The sequence below is a fragment of the Rhinatrema bivittatum genome, chromosome 2 (assembly GCF_901001135.1).
Source record: "Rhinatrema bivittatum chromosome 2, aRhiBiv1.1, whole genome shotgun sequence".
In the NCBI taxonomy this organism is placed as follows: Eukaryota; Metazoa; Chordata; class Amphibia; order Gymnophiona; family Rhinatrematidae; genus Rhinatrema; species Rhinatrema bivittatum.
The window spans coordinates 750917070-750935916 of NC_042616.1; the positions used below are offsets into that span (position 1 = coordinate 750917070).

General features: G+C 43.3%; 1 protein-coding gene across 3 annotated transcripts in view; it reads right to left on the reverse strand.

The window, feature by feature from the left end:
• Positions 1–268: 268 nt before the first annotated feature.
• The window catches only part of RAD21 (RAD21 cohesin complex component), a 231413-nt gene continuing 212834 nt past the window's right edge, over positions 269–18847 (reverse strand). For all 3 annotated transcript variants that reach the window (XM_029591924.1, XM_029591925.1, XM_029591923.1), the window contains one exon: positions 269–2553. In XM_029591924.1, coding sequence (XP_029447784.1) covers positions 2362–2553 — 192 coding nt within the window. In that variant the 3' untranslated portion in view covers positions 269–2361. The remainder of the gene's footprint in view (positions 2554–18847) is intronic.

Below are 18847 nucleotides of genomic sequence, written 5' to 3' on the forward strand. Positions count from 1 at the left end.
CTTTGACATAAGTTTTCTGTGCCAGGCTCTATCAGATGTCAACCATATGTAAGGACTATCCTGCTTGTCCTCAGAGGCAGTGCACATTCTTTTTCAATCAAGTGGATGAAGGACTAAACCCAATTGTTCTGGACTGGTGGTAGCAGAAAGGAAAGAAAGGGTTTATATTTCCTATCATACTGATGACCAGAACGAACTGTACTCATATTTCATTAAAAGTACATATTTTACAAATAGGGTCTAACCAGATATGACCTTGAAAACAGAACAGCTTATACCACAACTTTTATTAGAAAAAGGTTATACATACACAGCATCAACTATTTTCAAGACCAATTATTAAATCTGATAAGCAACAAAAACTCAGGTTACCAAGTGATTACCTATAGTTAAACATCCAATTTATCTACAATGTATTTTTGTACAAAAGGGAAACTATGGTTTACAGGCACATGTTGAATAAATTTGTAGAAACAACTTATTTATAGTTATTAAAACATGATTACTTATCTGGTCTCACAAATTTTAAAACAATTCACATAATTGTACAAGGGCAAGCATACACAAATTTCAGAATCTCAGAAGAAAAATCTATCATAAAAGTGCCAACACTAAACCACAGCTTTGTGTAAATTAGGGATACTAGGCAAAAAAAACAACCCACTAGAAATAGAAGTTTCCATAACAGTCAATTACTGGTGCCATTTTTTCGGTCTTGTAACAGTAAAACCATTTTTCTTTGTACAAGAAACTGAAATTCCTTCATTTACAAAGCTATTAAAATATTTTCTAAACAAGAGTGTGCATTGTAAAAAAAAAAATTAAAGACAAATGATACTGACATAATAAATATTGGAGGAGTCAGGATTCACTTTACACAGCTACCACTTGCTGTGTATTAACTGATTAAGTCAAAGCTTTGCTTGGCTAATGGTGCCTAAATTTTTCTCTCCTTGTGGTACAGGTTGTGCAAGGAGTAAAACCACTGCTTTACTATAACTGATATTATATTATACAAATTCTATTTTCAAATGGATACTTATGCTCTTGTTTAATAAGAGGAAAGTAAACCTTCATAAGTAATTTACCATCCAGAACAATTTAAATGCTCACTATAATTCTTACAAGTCTAAAATTTCAAAAGTATTTTAATCTAAATGCAGTAATTAAAATGCATTACAACTTGCATCCTATTAACATAAAACCAAAATATTCTTGTAAGTTAAACTCAGAAATGGATTACCTCAGCACTTGAGTGATGACCTATGAGGAGTGTTTAGAGCAACTTGGTCAAAAAATAGATCTATTCTGCCCTGTTGAATTTCATACAGAATTTGGTATGCCAAATGATTCATGGCCACCTCCTGGTTTCAAAGAAAATGTACAAAGCTAGTAGCAAGCAAACAGGAATGCAGCAAACTGTCACTCCAGAGGCAAAATAAATTCCATTTTAAAATATTCTGATTAAAATATGAAGGCAGCCATCTGTTCATCATAAACCACTGGGCACAACTGAGCCCATTTTCAAATACATTTAATATTTTTTCTTCTGATTGTAGCTTCAACTCTGAATTACATATTAAACTGCTCAATATATCAAAAACCCTCATGAACACCCAATGTTCAGTACACAGCAATATTGCACACATTTGTTCTGAATTGTTAAAATGTTTCTAAAATAGATTTTACTGGGTCCTGAAGCGGCTTTTCTTTTGTGCCTGCATTAGAGTTTAAACCAATCAAACCTAGCTTTATACATACTAATGTAAATGTTACAATTGTCAAAACAGACAAAAAACTGTACAATGAAACCACCTCGATCTTATGAAATGGTCTTAAAGAGGCACCTCATTTTTTTTTTACCCTTGTCTATTAAATAGCTGGAGTATCCTAAGCAATGAATTTAAATAGTTATTTCCAAATTTTTTCAAAAAGATCTTTTTTAAATAGTCTACAAAAAAAAAAAAACCACCGGTCCATGCCACCAGTAGTTGTAAAATTACTACCATGGATCTGCTGCACAGCAAATCTGTCTCCCCTGTTATCTAATACTAAGTCCACCAGCACTGGTGTGGACAGGAAGACAGCCAGGAGGGTTAGCAACATTGACCAACAGCTACTGGAGAACATTAGCATTTTTAAAATATTACTTTTATAAGGATGAATTTTAAAGGTTGATGTCCTGAGACCTAGAGGAAAGGTCTCATTCATTCCTTGAGATGCTTCATCTTAACTGAATGGTAAAAAAGACAAAAACAAAAAAACAAAAACAAAAACATGAAATGCCTCTTTGTGCCCTATATACAGGGGCAATACATATCTACTAATGAAATGGACACCAGCCATAACAAATCTGGCTTTTCAAATGATGTGGAATCTTGGTCCTGGCGTTGCAATGATGTCACTGTATGGCTCCTCCTGTGTCAGCTCAATAGCTTGCTGCTTTTTCAGTACCAGGAAGCTGTAGAACTTTGCTGCTGCTTGCTTTCTGTTGGTGTTTCGGCACAGCTCCAGCAAGCTTATGGATTCTGCACCCGTCTTAGCCAGAGCTCTCTGAGAAGGCACAAAAGATAAAATAAAAACAAACCAAACAACAAATTAGGATGAAATCAAAATATTACAATCTTAGGTTGGAAATGCACACCAAAAAAATGTTAAGGAGTTTTCTAAACCTAAAAATCCTGCTTTCCTCAAGCAATGCATTTCAGAGTGTTGGGTCAGCTATGTCAACCATCTTTTGTCTTAACTCAAAGATGTGCAATTTTAAGAGAGGGAACCTCTAGCAATAGCTTTGTTGAAGATCGAAGGTGTCGTGAAGATGCATATATATTAATCAACATTTGGATTCCTGGAGGGAAATGATTGTGAAGGGCCTTAAAAACCAGTTTGAGAATTTTAAACCTTTTTCTCCATGCCACTGACATGGCTTGGAGAAAATATGGGGTAATATGGTTGCGTGGGATCATATTGGATATTAGATGTGCCACTGAAGTTTGGATTAATTGCATAACTTGTGTGACTATGGAATTCCAAGGAACAAAGCACTGCAGTAATCTAATAAGGACAGCACAAGGGATGAGTCACCGTTTGGAACTCCGTATAACAAAAGGAAAGGTTGGATGAAACTTAGCAGCCGCAAGTTGACGGAGGACTCCACCAGTGATTCAATATGGGTGCGCACGGATAGAGATGAGTCCCCTAATATACTCAGATCACGACTGTGAAAACGGAGAAGAATGGAATGATTTTTAAAAGTAAAATTTGTAAGATTGGATAAAGTAAAAAAAGAAATCTCTGTTTTGTCGCTACTTAAAGCTAATTTATTTGTAAACAGTCATTTTCTGGTCTCTGACAAACAAAATAGTTTCTGCAAGGCATGGTCTATGGTTAATGAGATAGTTACTTACCTGTAACAGGCGTTCTCACAGGACAGCAGGATGTTAGTCCTCACATATGGGTGACATCATCAGGATGGAGCCCAATCACAGAACACTTTTGTCAAAGTTTCTAGAACTTTGACTGGTACCTACTGGGCATGCCCAGCAATGCACTGACCCTGCATCCAGCAGGGGTCCCCCTTCAGTCTTGTGTTATAGTAAAAAGTATGTGCGAAAAATAAAATAAGAAAACGTAAACGATCCCAACGCCATGGGATGGCGGGCAGGTTTCGTGAGGACTGTCCTGCGAGAACCCCTGTTACAGGTAAGCAACTCTGCTTTCTCACAGGACAAGCAGGATGGTAGTCCTCACATATGGGTGAGTACCGAGCTGAGGATGCCCTAGCAATGCACCAAATGCACCCAAAGATGTGCAACAGGCACAACAGGGATGGAAATTTGGTTAGGAGGGCATACTGAACGGGTCGGTGGAAGGATGTTGGGAAGTTAAGCTGAAAACTAGCTGCGTAGAACAGACAGGCCAAAGATGGAATCCTGTCTGCCAGCTTTATCTAAGCAATAACGGGCTGCGAAGGTATGCAGAGAACTCCAGGTAGCAGCCTGACAAATATCAGCAAGCGACACCGAATGGAGGTGCGCTACTGATGTCGCCATGGCCCTGACAGAGTGTGCTTTTACACAGTCTTTTGCGGGAATGCCTGCTTGCTGGTAGCAAAAAGAAATGCAGTCCGCTAACCAGGAGGAGAGGGTCTTCTTTCCCACAGGATTTCCCAATTTGATGGTATTTAAGGAAACAATTGAGTTGATATCCTGTGGGTCGACATGCGGTCTAGATAGAAGGCTAGGGCACGTTTGCAGTCCAAGGAATGCAGGGCCTGTTCTCCTGGGCTTGAATGGGGCCTGGGAAAAAAGGTAGGTAGGATAATAGATTGATATGAAATTCCGACACTACCTTTGGTAAAAATTTAGGGTGAGTGCGGCACTACCCTGTCATGCAGAATTTTAGTGTAAGGCGGGTAGGTAACTAATGCTTGCAATTCACTAACTCTGCGAGCGGATGTGATAGCGAGAAGAAAAACTACTTTCCATGTGAGATAACCAATCACAGGCGTGGAGAGGCTCAAACGGAGGATTCATGAGCCGCCCCAAAACCACGTTAAGGTCCCAAGCAGGGGCCGGAGGGTGCAGTGGAGGTTTTAAGTGGAGTAAACCTCTCAAAGCATGTCACTAAGGGTTGTGTCGAAATAGGAATATCCCCCACGCCTCTATGAAACGCGGCTACCATGCTGACATGCACCCTGATGGAAGAAGTTTTCAGGCCTGCCTCCGACAGGTGCCAGAGATAGCCCAGAAACTTCGCCGTGGAACAAGTGAAGAAGGACATAGAAGTACACCAGCCTGTAAACCTCTTCCATTTAGAACAATAAGACCTTCTCATGGAAGGCTTTCGTGAAGCTACCAGGACTCAGGACACAGACTCCAAAAGGTTAAGAGTTTGGAGAAATAACCTTTCAACATCCAGGCAGTCAGAGATAGGGCCTGGAGGTTGGGGTGGCGCAAGCATCCGTTCTGAGTTATCAGAAGCGGATCCTTCCCCAGAGGAATGTGGCGGCGTACTGATAAGTCCTGGAGGATTGGAAACCATACCTGGCGTGGCCAGTGAGGGGCTATCAGAATCAATAAGCCCTTGTCCCTTTGTAACTTCACGAAAGTCTTTGATATTGGAGGGTATGCATAAAGGAGACCGCTGGCCCACGAGAGGGCGAAAGCGTCTCTCGGATGCGAGTGGTGGCTGCGAGTTAGAGAGCAGAAAGTTTCTACTTTGTGATTGTGAACTGATGCAGGGCTATGTGAGGGTAACCCCAATGTTGGAATATTGTGTCCGCTACCACGGGGTTGAGAGACCACTCGTATGGAAGAAATGTGCAGCACAACTTGTCCGCCAACACATTGTCCACGCCCGGCAAGTAGGTGGCTATGAGGTACATTGAGTGGGAAAGGGCCCATGCCCATATCTGTACAGATCCTGACAGTAGGTAGGAGCCCATTCCCCCTTGCTTGTTGATGTACCACATTGCCACCTGATTGTCGGTTTGAATCAGGATGGCCTTGTTTGAAAGACAATCCTGAAATACCCTGAGGGCATATCTGATCGCCCGAAGCTCCAGGAAACTTATCTGATGTTTGGCTTCCTCTGGAGAACAGGTTCCCTGAGTCTGCAGGTCGTTGACATGAGCACCCCATCCCAAGTTGGAGGCATCTGTCGTTAAGATAATCTGAGGTTCTGGAGCCTGAAAAGGAAGGCCTTGAAGAAGATTGGAGTGTTGCATCCACCAGGCCAGCGACAGGCGGAGCTGTTTGGTAACATGGACAATGCTGGACATTGGATAGTAAGCTTGAGCCCACTGAGATCGCAAGGTCCACTGTCACTCATGGCCAGGCAGGCCATGGGAGTGACATGCATAGAGGATGCCATATGACCCAGCAGGATGAGGAAACGACGAGCCGTCGAGTAATCTTGAGCCTGGAGGTATTGTGCCAGGGATGTGAGATTGTAAGCTCAAACCTGAAGGAGGAAAGCCTTTGACTGTAAGGTGTTCATATCTGCCCCTATAAAGGATAGGGTTTGAGATGGAACTAGTTTGGACTTGGCATAGTTGACTAGAAACCTGAGAGTCAGAAGTGTATTGAGAGTTAGATGTAAGGATTTTAGTTCGTGGTTTTGGGTTGGAACCCTTATCAACCAAATGTCGAGATAAGGGTAGACATGGACTCCTTGACCCCTCAGGTAGGCCACAACCACTACGAGACACTTGGTGAAGACTCGAGGTGCGGACTGTAGAGTAGGCACCGATAAGAGCCGGTGACATTGACGAGTGAGTCGGTGGTAAAAGTCCAGATGGCCCGGGTATGGGCTCTGGCCTCGGTGCGTCTTCTTCCTCAGATTACAATGGAATCGGGGTAGGTGGTGTTGGAACACTGGTATCCTCTGTTCCGCCGGTGGAAGTGCACCAAGCAACGTATCCAGCCTGCCGAGGAGAGGTGCAAGTGCTGTGGGGATCGAGTTGGCGACCGAGACTGGCTTCGGTGCCGGCACAGATGGAGGCTGGAAGCCCTGCAGTGCTTTTCTGATGGCCTCTTGGATCATCCAATCCAATTCCTCGCAGAAATCTGGGGCATGTAACCCCAGTCCCGGAGTAGGAGGCAGCACAGGCGTAGCCGGAGGGTCCACCGACGAAAGTGGCATCACGGCTCCCAGCACCAATGAAGGTGGGGAATGCCTCGGTGATCCAGCCACAGAGGAGGATGGGGCCTTCTCTGGATGTGATTTCTTCTTCGGTGGCTCCGTCAATGCAGAGGGCTTGCCTGGATCGGCAGACTGGGCCTTTTGATGCCGGTGTTGACGCTTCTCACTGATCTCCTCGGTCCTTTTCCAGGGCCGAAGAGGAAGAGGTCTACTCCTTTGGAGTAGTCTGTGCCGGAAGGGCCGCATCGGTGTCCCGCCGTTGAGAAGTCAATGGCACCGGCTTGGACGATGTCAAAGCGCTCGATGGAGTCTGCGGCTTAGCCTGAAAGAGAAACTCCATTTTCTCGAATCGGGCCTTACGGCCCTTCGGTGTCATTTGGGCACATTTGGTGCAGGTTAAGACGTCATGGTCCGACCCCAAACACAATACACAAACTCTATGCGGGTCTGTGATGGACACTGTCCGAGGACAATCGGGGCACTGACGAAAACCCGACGCCATGGCTTAGACAAAATTTTAGCCGTGATGTGGTCGATGGTTGGTAGGCCCCAAAGGGAAAACAACGGGAATCGACCGCAAATGAGGGTACAGCCTTACCTTACGACCGCGGACTACGGAATCGATAGGGGGACCTCTATGGGGTAGAAATAGTTTGAAATTTTTGAAAAAGGTTCCGTGAGGAAAATTCCTATCAGGAATCTCAAGAGAGCTCCTTATCCCGCGTGGCTACTGCTAAGCGGAAAAAAAAAAAAAAAAAAAAAAAAAAAGAGACTGAAAGGGGACCCCTGCTGGTTTCAGGGTTAGTACCATGCTAGGCATGCCCAGTAGATGCCAGTCAAAGTTATAGAAACTTTGACAAAAGTGTTCCGTGATTGGGCTCCATCCTGATGGCACCCATGCATGAGGACTACCATCCTGCTTGTCCTGTGAGAATGGTTCTTTTCAACATTTTCGTGAGCAACATAGCGGAAGTATGGTCCGGAAAGGTTTGTCTTTTTGATCATACCAAAATCTGCAACAGGGTAGACAGCCAGGAAGGTATTTAAAACATGAGTAACAATGTAGCGACTGGAAGTTAAGATTTAATGCAAAAAATACAGAGTAATGCATTTAGGCTGCAAAATCCCAAGGGAGATAGACAAAATTCTTCTAAGCACCAAAGAATAGGAGGATATGGGGATGATTTAACTGATGATCTTAAGGTAGCCAATGAGGTAGATAAAGCAGAGACAAAAGCCAGAAAGATTTTTGGCAGCATAGGGAACGGAATGGTCAACTGAAAAAGGGAAGTGATATTGCCCCTGAATAGGTCCCTGGTGAGACCTCATTTGGAATACTGTGTATAATTCTGGAGACGACACCTTCAAAAGGATATATGAAAATTGGTTCTTACCTGCTAATTTTCGTTCCTGTAATACCACAGATCAGTCCTGAGAAGTGGGTTGTGTATCCCTACCAGCAGGTGGAGTCAGAGAGCAAAGCTTTGGGCACTGCCATATATACAAGACTATATTGGCCTGTACCCAAGCCCACACAAATAACGCTAATGGGCAAAGAGTTGAAAAACCACTGTCTACCACTTCGCCGCAAGTAGAAAAAAACAAACCGAAGTAACTGCTATAAAACACTGCTCCAATCATATCTGCAAAAAAGGGAGCTCTTTGAAACAAAGCCAAGCCTAGCTAAGACAGTCTTTCGGTATCAGAAGTAAGGGGTGGGCCTCTGGGCTGATCTGTGGTATTACAGGAATGAAAAGTAGCAGGAAAGAACCAATTTTCATTTCCTAAACATACCCAGATCAGTCCCTTCTGATTATTCTCCATAAGTTGCTTTGTAAGCCCGTTCTTAGATAGTCAGTAGTCATTAACATAGCCACTCCCAGAACAGTGATTGACATGTAATTTTGGCGCGCTCTTGAGGCCAATTTAAACTGACACCGCGGCTGCGCAGCGTTTTTGCCAAGCATTCTGCACTGTGCAGAGATTGTCGATTTTAACTGTAAGTAATTATAATCGCTAAACAAAATTGTTGCGTTTTTAGTGGCAAACATAAATGGCAAGTAATGTTGACAATTTTGACTTATTTCTTGACTTTCCTCTCCGGTGGTTTCAGGTTCATTAAAATCAAAGTCGCGTTCGTGTAGCAATTGGAGATGTAATCTTGCCCTAAATATCCATCGCGATTTCGGCAGTAAGTCTAAGCAAATTTCATATAAAACCATAGCTATTCTTTCACTTATGCTTAAATATAAATGCCAGTAATTTACCAGCGCTGCATTAGTTGTAACAAAGGTTCTCTATAGCCAGTTCAGTACGTGCAACTATAACATATAACAATGACAACCTTAGCCAGTCAGCAAGGTTGCTTGAAAAAATGAGGTTTTCCTAAATGTTTTTTATTAATGCTATTCTTTAATAAAGTAGAGCTAGTCAGATATTTCAGTATACCACATTTGTTTTGGCAGTAAGTTTAAACAATAGTTATCCTTTCATCCATGTTCTAACATTGATTCATCCACGTTGTATTAGTTGTAACAAAGGTTCTCTATAGACAGTCCTGCATACGCAACTACAAGATACAACTATGACAACCTCAGCCAAAAATAAGGTTTTCCCAAATGGTTTTTCATCAATGATTTTTAACAAAGTAGAACTAGTCATATATTTTAGGATACTAGATTATTTTATTTTGGCTATATTGATATTTATTTAATTGAAGTGCTGATAGCTATAGAGTCCAGAATTTAATAATTGGTCCATTACATTGTTACTGTAATATTGCATAGCATAAGAATGTTTTGGAGTACTGTTTTCTTATTTTATCTCACTGTGTAAATGAATGTTTTTTTATAGGTCATGTGATTTTGTTTATACCTCACCGTTTTGACTCGATATTATTTACATTGTAAGTCAATGTAATTTATTTTTAGTTTTTCAGACACTAGAATCACGATATATGAATATATTGAATATCGAATTTAGATAAATCTACATACAGGTAAAATTTTTTTCATTATGTCAGTTAATTCTTAAGATAATATTTCTGTGGGCATTCTAATGTTTAATTTCCATATTTTTATTGAGTTATTCAATTTTATATGTTACAATTGTTTTTAGCCCCTGAGGCAGCCCCGTGCGGGCGAAACTCGGCCTGAGTCGGGCAAAGTATGAATCTTGTGTCTCCATTCAAATAAAGGAATCTTTGGACAACATCTGGTGTCTAATCAACTATTTGCCCACACGCTGATCTGTGGTATTACAGGAATGAAAAGTAGCAGGAAAGAACCAATTTTCATTTCCTAAACATACCCAGATCAGTCCAGAGAAGTAGGATGTACCCAAGCCACCATACACTGAGCGGGAACCCGAAAGACACGCACGAAGGACACTCTCAAAGGTTGATTCATCAGTAGCCTTAACGTCTAATCAGTAATGCTTAGTGAAAGTGTGTAGAGAACCACACAGCCGCCTTACAGATTTCCTGAGGCGACAGTAGCTGATACTCTGCCCAGGACATAGCCTGGGTCCTGGTGGAATGAGCTCTGAGACCCAAAGGAACTTGATGCCTTCGGGCTATGTATGACAACAAATGGCTTCTTTAAGCCAACACGATATGGTCACTTTAGACACTGTCAACCCTGCTTTGGACCACCGAAGAGGATGAACAAATGATCGGAACGTCTGAAGGCATTGGTAACCTCCAGGTAACGTAATAAGATGCACCGCACGTCCAAAAGATGAAGGTCTGTCCTGAGAGGACTCCCGAGACCACTGTGGAAACCCCGGAAGCTCCACAGTCTGACGTGAAAGGCTGAAACGACCTTTGGAACAAAGGACGGAGCCATGCGCAAAGACACCTTATCGTCGTAAATCCACAGAAAAGGATCCAGACATGATAACACCTGCAACTCAGATATTAGACGAGCCAAGCAAATGGCCACCAAAAACACTGTTTTCAGAGTCAGATCCTTCAGAGAAGCCCTGCGGACAGGCTCGAAAGTGGCGCCACAAAGCACATGAAGGTTCAAACTCCAATCCGGACAGACAGAAGGGACGGGAGGCCACAAATGTTTTACTCCCTTGAGAAATTGAGAAAAGTCTGGGTGAGCTGCAAGTGAACGGCCATTAGATCTTCCCCGCAAGGCACCCAAAGCCACTACTTGTATCCTAAAGGAATTGAACACTAACCCTTTAGCGAGCCCCTGCTGCAGGAAGACCAGCACTAGAGAGACATCCATTGATAACAGATCGCAGGAACACTGGTGACACCATGTCTCAAAAAGCTTCCAGACTAACATAGGCCATAGAAGTAGCTGGGCGTCGTGCCTGAAGGAGGGTGGAAATGACTTGCTCAGAATAACCCTTCAAGCGTAAACGTCTCCTCTCAAAAGCCAAGCCGTGAGGCGGTGAAGGAGGAGAGAGGTCATTTTTGCAACAATACCTGCAGGGGAGAGGGTAGCCCGGCCCTGGGACACTGAGGTGAGGCTGCCCAGACCCCGACGCGCTGAAACCCCGCCCATCCGTGACGTCATCGACGCGGGACCTCGAGGCCCATAAGAACGGCCCAGCAGCATTGATTTCTCTGCGGTGAAGGAGGAGAGAGGTCATTTTTGCAACAATACCTGCAGGGGAGAGGGTAGCCCGGCCCTGGGACACTGAGGTGAGGCTGCCCAGACCCCGAAGCGCTGAAAACCCCGCCCATCCGTGACGTCATCGACGCGGGACCTCGAGGCCCATAAGAACGGCCCAGCAGCATTGATTTCTCTGCGGTGAAGGAGGAGAGAGGTCATTTTTGCAACAATACCTGCAGGGGAGAGGGTAGCCCGGCCCTGGGACACTGAGGTGAGGCTGCCCAGACCCCGACGCGCTGAAAACCCCGCCCATCCGTGACGTCATCGACGCGGGACCTCGAGGCCCATAAGAACGGCCTAGTAGCGGCGCTTGTCGTCGCCGGCGCTTGTCCTAAGCCACGCTTCCTAAGGGGCGCGCGGCTTTGTGCGGCTTTGTGACGGATTTGAGAGGATGATAAGCCTATTTTTTACCTTCTAACTGTAAGTAATATTCTTATCTCCCCCTTCATCGTCAATAAGGAGCCAAGTTTAATAACTGTACTCAAGTGGGAGCCCAGTTAGGTTCTGGTTTGTTGAAATAATAATTATGCCTCATACAGCGAGAAAAAGAAGAGCCAGGGAAAGAAGTGAGCCTGTCAGTAACCCTGGCACTTCAATAAAAGGACCTATGGACAACCATGTGCAACGAACTGTAAGATCGGATGAGGCGCAGGTGGAGAGACCTCTTGAATTCATTTCTGAGGCCTCTCCATCGGACCTATCAATATCTTTATCCCCGATCTTAAGGGATCCACCTGTAAATCCGGCAACATCTAGAGCCCATGAGCTTTGGAGTGAGAGCCCCCCTGCGGAAGTCGCTGGATTGGGGTCCTCACTAACAGGCCCGAAGCCCCTGGAATTGTCTGGGATGGAAAGCCCGGCGGTAGTCCGTGTAGGACAGACCACCTCACTGAATGTGGAACAAGGGGGTTTACACCAGGATCAAGTAAAGACGGACAATCTTGTTCATTTGTCTAAACTATGTGTTCCCCAGATAAGTAAACCTGATGTAGTTACACTGGATGTAATAATGGAAGCTATAGTGAATTTACAAAATTCTGTAATAGCACAAGTAAATCCTGTGATAGAAGTAGTAAATAATTTACAACTGAATGTAAGAAATATAGAGATGGAAAAGGATAAAGAAATGAAAGAATTAGAAAAAGTTAAAGGAGATTTAGATAGTACAAAATTGGTACAAGAAGTAATGATAAAAGAAAATCAAATATTGCAAATGAAATTGGAGAATCTAGAAAACACCAATAGAAAGAGAAATCTCCGTTTTGTAAACTTTCCTATGCTGCCACACATATCACCTAAAGAGATGTTTAAAAAATATGTATTAGAAATATTAAAAATACCAGAAAATGCAGTACCTCCACTAGCTAAGAGTTATTACATTCCAATGTACAAAAAAGGAATACAACAAGAAGAACAGCAGGGAGCACAGGTTATGGACAAGTTAGAAGCTTGTTTGGATGTTTCCAAAATTTTGGAAACATCAGATAGTGAAATGGTACAAAGTGCAACATTATTAACTACTTTTGTTTTTGAGACTGATCGTGATTGGGTGTTCCGTCTATTTTTCAAACATAGGTTAGAAGTATTTTTGACCTTAAAAATAAGAGTTTATCCTGATTTTTCAAAAATGACGCAAAAAAGGAGGCAGCAATTTCTTTTACTTAGGGCAAAGGTTGTCCAAATAGGGGCTAGCTTTAGCCTTAAGTACCCATGTAAGTGTTGTGTTGGATACAAGGGCAAGTCTTTTGTATTTTTTACCCCTCCTCAATTATCAATCTTTTTAAGTGATAAAAAACAAGTGGAAAACCTGGAAGTGGAAACCCCGTAGAGACCAAGCGTTCAGTGAGCCCTATAAAGTGTACTGAGTACGTTGCATTGTACAAATTTGATATAATATTACTTTCCTAAATGTCTGTTAATTGACTCATTATTTGAGGACTATAAAAATAGCATTGTGGATGTTTTCATATATGCTTTTTCCTAAAACAAGATTGTTCTTGTGTTTAAGATATGTAAAAATTTGAATAAATATTAAAAAAAAAAAAAAAAAAGCCAAGCCGTGAGAGAGAAGTGATCTTCCCAATCCGAAAATATGGGTCCCTGCTGAAGCAGATGCGGCAGATGAGCAAGCTGCAAGGGACCTTCTAGAGCCATGTGAACCAGATCCGTGAACCATGGGAGACATGGCCACTCCGGCGCCACTAGTACCACCCTGCCTGGATGGAGTTCTATATGATGGAGAAGCCGCCGATGAGGGGCCAAGGAGGGAAGGCAGAGTAGAATTCCCGTGGGCCAAGGACACACCAGAGCGTCGAGGCCCACTGAGCCCCGCTCCCGGCGACAGCTGAAACATAAACATAGAAGTGACGGCAGAAGAAGACCAAATGGCCCATCCAGTCTGCCCAGGAAGCTTTCACACCTATGTTTTCATAATCTGTTACTCTGACCGCTGAGGTCAGGGCCCTTATTGGTAACTTTTTGGTTCCAATTCCCTTCCACCACCACCATCGATGCAGACAGCAGTGCTGGAGCTGCATCTAAGTGAAGTATCTAGCTAATTGGTTTGGGGTAGTAACCGCCGTAATAAGCAAGCTACTCCCGTTTGTTTACCCTGCATGTGCAATTCAGCCATTGTTGGTTGTCTGAATAAAAATCCTCTTTACTTAATTCCCTCTGTTGCTGAAGCAGTGAGCTGCGCTGGATACTTATTCCAAGTCAAGTATCAAGCTTATTTGATTTGGGGTAGTAACCGCCATAACAAGCCAGCTACTCCCATGCTTATTTGTTTACCCAGACTATGTAATTCCTTCCTTGTTGGTTGATGCTGAATATAAATCTTTTCTTCATTTTCCCTGCCATTGAAGGAGAGCGCTATGCTGGATGTGCATTGAAAGTGAAGTATCAGGCTTATTTGATTTGGGGTAGTAACCGCCGTAACAAGCCAGCTACTCCACTGCTTTTTTGTGGATGCAAATCCTTTTTTCCACATTTCCTCTTGCCGTTGAAGCATAGAGCAATATTGGAGTCGCATTAAATGTGTGTATGTTTATTGAATAAGGATATTAATCTCCAGGTAGTAGCCGTCATTCCCGCAAGCAAGCCACCCCTTGCCTCTTCTCTTCATTCACATCCTCTAGACTTTATGGATCCACGGTGTTTATCCCACGCCCCTTTGAAATCCTTCACAGTTTTGGTCTTCACCACTTCCTCCGGAAGGGCATTCCAGGCATCCACCACCCTCTCCGTGAAGAAATACTTCCTGACATTGGTTTTGAGTCTTCCTCCCTGGAGTTTTAAATCGTGGACCCCTGGTTCTGCTGATTTTTTTGCAACAGAAAAGGTTTGTCATTGTCTTTGGATCATTAAAACCTTTCAAGTATCTGAAAGTTTGAATCATATCACCCCTGCTCCTTTCCTCCAGGGTGTACATATTTAGATTCTTCAATCTCTCCTCATAAGTCATTCTATGAAGACCTTCCACCTTTTTGGTCGCCCTTCTCTGGACCGCCTCCCATCCTGTCTCTGTCCCTTCGGAGATACGGTCTCCAGAACTGAACACAGTACTCCAGGTGAGGCCTCACCAAGGACCTGTACACAAGGGGATTATCACTTCCCTTTTCTTACTCAATATTCCTCTCTCTATGCAGCCCAGCATTCTTCTGGCTTTAGCTATCGCCTTGTCACATTGTTTCGCAGACTTCAGATCATTAGAGACTATCACCCCCAAGGTCTCTCTCCTGCTCCGTATATATCAGCCCTACTCCCCCCATCGAATACAGTTCTTTTGGATTTCCACACCCCATGTGCATGACACTGCACTTCTTGGCATTGAATCTCAGCTGCCATATCTTCGACCATTCTTCCAGCTTCCTTAAATCCCGTCTCATTCTCTCCACTCCTTCCGGCGTGTCCACTCTGTTACAGATCTTAGTGTCATCCGCAAAAAGACAAACCTTACTTTCTATCCCGTCCGCAATGTCGCTCACAAAGATATTGAACAGAACCGGTCCCAACACCGATCCCTGCGGCACTCCGCTCAACACCGCTCTCTCTTCAGAGTAAGTTCCATTTACCATCACACATTGTTTTTTGTCCATCAACCAGTTTGCACTCCAGGTCACCACCTCGGCACTCACTCCTAAGCTTCTTATTTTATTCACCAGTCTCCTGTGTGGGACCGTATCAAAAGCCTTGCTGAAATCCAAGTAGATGACATCGAGCGCTCTTCCTTGATCCAATTCCTTAGTTACCCAGTCAAAAAAGTCAGATTTGTCTGTCAGGATCTTCCCCTGGTGAATCCATGCTGCCTCTGGTCCAGCAATTCTCGAGACTGTAGATAGCTCACTATTCTTTCTTTCAACAGTGATTCCATTACTTTTCCCACCACGGAGGTGAGGCTGACCGGTCTGTAGTTACCAGCCTCTTCTCTGTTCCCACTCTTGTGAAGCGGGACCACCACCGCTCTTCTCCAATCACTCAACACCACTCCCGTTTCTAGGGATCTATTGAACAGGTCACACAGCGGACCTGCCAGCACATCTCTCCCTCAGTATCCTGGGATGAACCTCATCAGGCCCCATGGCTTTGTCCACTTTCAGTTTCCCCAGCTCTTCCCATACATTCTCTACCGTAAATGAAGTTACATCTACTCCATTCCCCTCCAGTTTCTTGTTAACTAGCGACGGTCCTTCTCCAGGGTCCTCTTTAGTGAACACCGAACTGAAGTATTTGTTTAATATTTCTGCCATTTCTCCGTCTCTCTCCACACTGATTCTTTTCATCTTTCAATTTCATTATACCACTTTGGACTTTTCTCCTTTCACTGATGTATCTGAAAAATGTTTTGTCACCTCTCTTTACCTCTTTGGCAATCCTTTCTTCTGCTTGACCTTTTGCCATCTTGATTACTTTCCTAGTCTCCCTCAGTTCTACCAGAAATTCCTCCTTGTGCTCCTCCGTTTGGGATCTTTTATATTTCTTGAATGCTGTTCTTTTAGCCTTTATTTTGTCAGCCACCTCCTTTGAGAACCAGATAGGTTTCATTTTTCTTTTGCTTTTCTTTATTTTTTTTAACATATAGATTAGTTGCCTTGATAATTGCTCCTTTTAGATTGGTCCACTGTTGATCCACATCTCTCCCGTTCTCCCAGCCTTTTAGTTCTTCCTCCAGGTACTTCCCCATTTCATCGGTCTGTGTTTTTGAACTGAAAAACTCGGGTCTTTGTGTTTCTTTTCCGTATCCTTTTTGTGATATTAAACCAAACCGTTTGATGATCACTGCTGCTGAGGTGGGTGCCCACCTGGACATCAGAGACATTATCTCCATTACTGAGCACTAAGTCGAGTATAGCTCCTTCTCTCATGGGTTCCATTAATATTTGTTTGAACAAAGCTACTTGCAGGGCATCCACTATTTCTCTACTATTATTAGATTCTGCAGATGGGATTCTCCAGTCTACATCCGGCATATTAAAGTCTCCAACGATCACCACTTCTCCCTTCTTTCCTATCTTTTGGATGTCTTCAATCAGATCTCTGTCCAGTTCTTCCTTTTGGTTTGGAGGCCTGTAAACCACTCCAATAAAAATGGAGGCCCCATCTTTTTTTAGGTCAGCCCATAGCGCTTCTTCATTGTCCCATCTTCCTTGCAGCTCAGATGCTTGGATATTGTTTCTGACATAAAGAGCCACTCCTCCCCCTTTCCTATCCTCTCTGTCCTTCCTTAACAAGTTATAGCCTGGTATTGCAGTATCCCAGTCATGAGATTCCGTAAACCATGTTTCTGTGACAGCAACAACGTCCAAGTTTGCCTCCACCATTAGGGCTTGCAAATCTGGGATTTTATTGCCCAAACTACGAGCATTTGTGCTCATAGCTTTCCAGCTTGTGTTGGTTAAGGGAGGTACATCCTGTATTATATTATTTCTTTTTGAAGTTTGGCCCACAAGAACCAGGCGCTGACCCCTCAGATATATTGCAGAAGTTTTGCAATGGATGTTAATAGTCTATGGTTAAACATTAAAAATCTGACTATCATATCAGTTATTGTATACAGCTCAATAAGATGTTAATTTCCTCTTTTAGTCCTGCCAGACTAGTCCAGACAAGTGGGTTATAATCCCCTGCCAGCACATGGAGACAAAGAAAAAAGCCCAAAACTGACCACTCCATTTAAAGAAGTCTGAAGCCACCTTTAGCTCTGCTGTATCCTATGTCAAAACCAAGACCCTGCTCAAACTCTACGTGGACAACCCTTTCCAGAAATTCCCATGGAATTTAACTAGCATTTACTTTTTAAAACCTTATTTTACCTGTTACTGTTTGCAAATTGAATCTTTTCTTCTGTTTACCGTTCCTGCATTTTATTAAATCCTTGAGTTTGCTAGCTTCCTGAGATTGAGTCATGATCCCAGTGTTTTTTGTATTTGGTCTGTAGGTATATTTCTGGGAAAGGAAAACTGGTTCTTACCTGCTAATTTTTGTTCCTGTAGTACCACAGATCAGTCCAGACTCCTGGGTTTTGCCTCCTACCAGCAGATGGAGACAAAGTTTTACTGATACTGCCACCTAGCCTCATGTGCCACCTGCAGCCCCCTCAGTACTGAACTGTATCAAAGCCTAAGAAAATAAAATTCATAAAAAAACTAATTCATTTGAAATAATCCGCATTACAGAAAACAGACTGAGCGGATGACTCTCCCCCTCCAAAGATCGGGTGAGTTCTGGACTGACCTGCGGTACTACAGGAACGAAAATTAACAGGTAAGAACCAGTTTTCCTTTCCCTGTACTTACCCAGATCAGTCCAGACTTCTGGGATGTACCAAAGCTCCCTACTCTAGGTGGGACCTGAAGAGTACCGCTTGCAAAACACTCTTGCCAAACGATTGGGAACCTGTATCTCCCACATCCAGACGATAGTGTCTTGCAAAAGTATGCAGAGACTTCCAAATCACCGCCCTGCATATCTCCTCTATAGACACCAGCTGAGTCTCTGCCTATGAAGCAGCTTGAGAATGTGTCGAATGAACACATAACCCCTCAGGAACCAGATGACCCTTGGATACATAGGCTGACCCAAGAGTCTCCTTAAGCCACCACGCAATGGTAACCTCAAACGCCTGCAAACCTCTTTTTGGACCACTCCATAGGACAAAAAGATGATCCAACCTTCAAAAATCATTAGTAAATTTCAGATATGTTAATAATGCCCTGAGTTCATCCAAAAACTTAAGCTCTCGCACATGGGGAGCAGAAGCGTCCACCTCTGGAAAAATTGGAAGCTCTGCCTGATTCATGTGAAACGCTGAAACTACCTTTGGTAAAAAAAAAAAAAAAAAAAAAAAAAAAAAAAAGAAGGCACCGTACACAAGGACACCTCAGAGTCAGAAATCCTAAGAAAGTGATCACAGCATGACAAGGCCTGTAACTCAGAAACTCTCCTAGCCAAACAGATCGCTGGCAGGAAAACCACCTTAAGTGTCAAGTCCTTAAGAGACACCCTTCTGAACGGTTCAAGAGGAGCCTCACATAAACCCTTGAGGACAAGATTAAGACTCCAAGGTGGGCAAA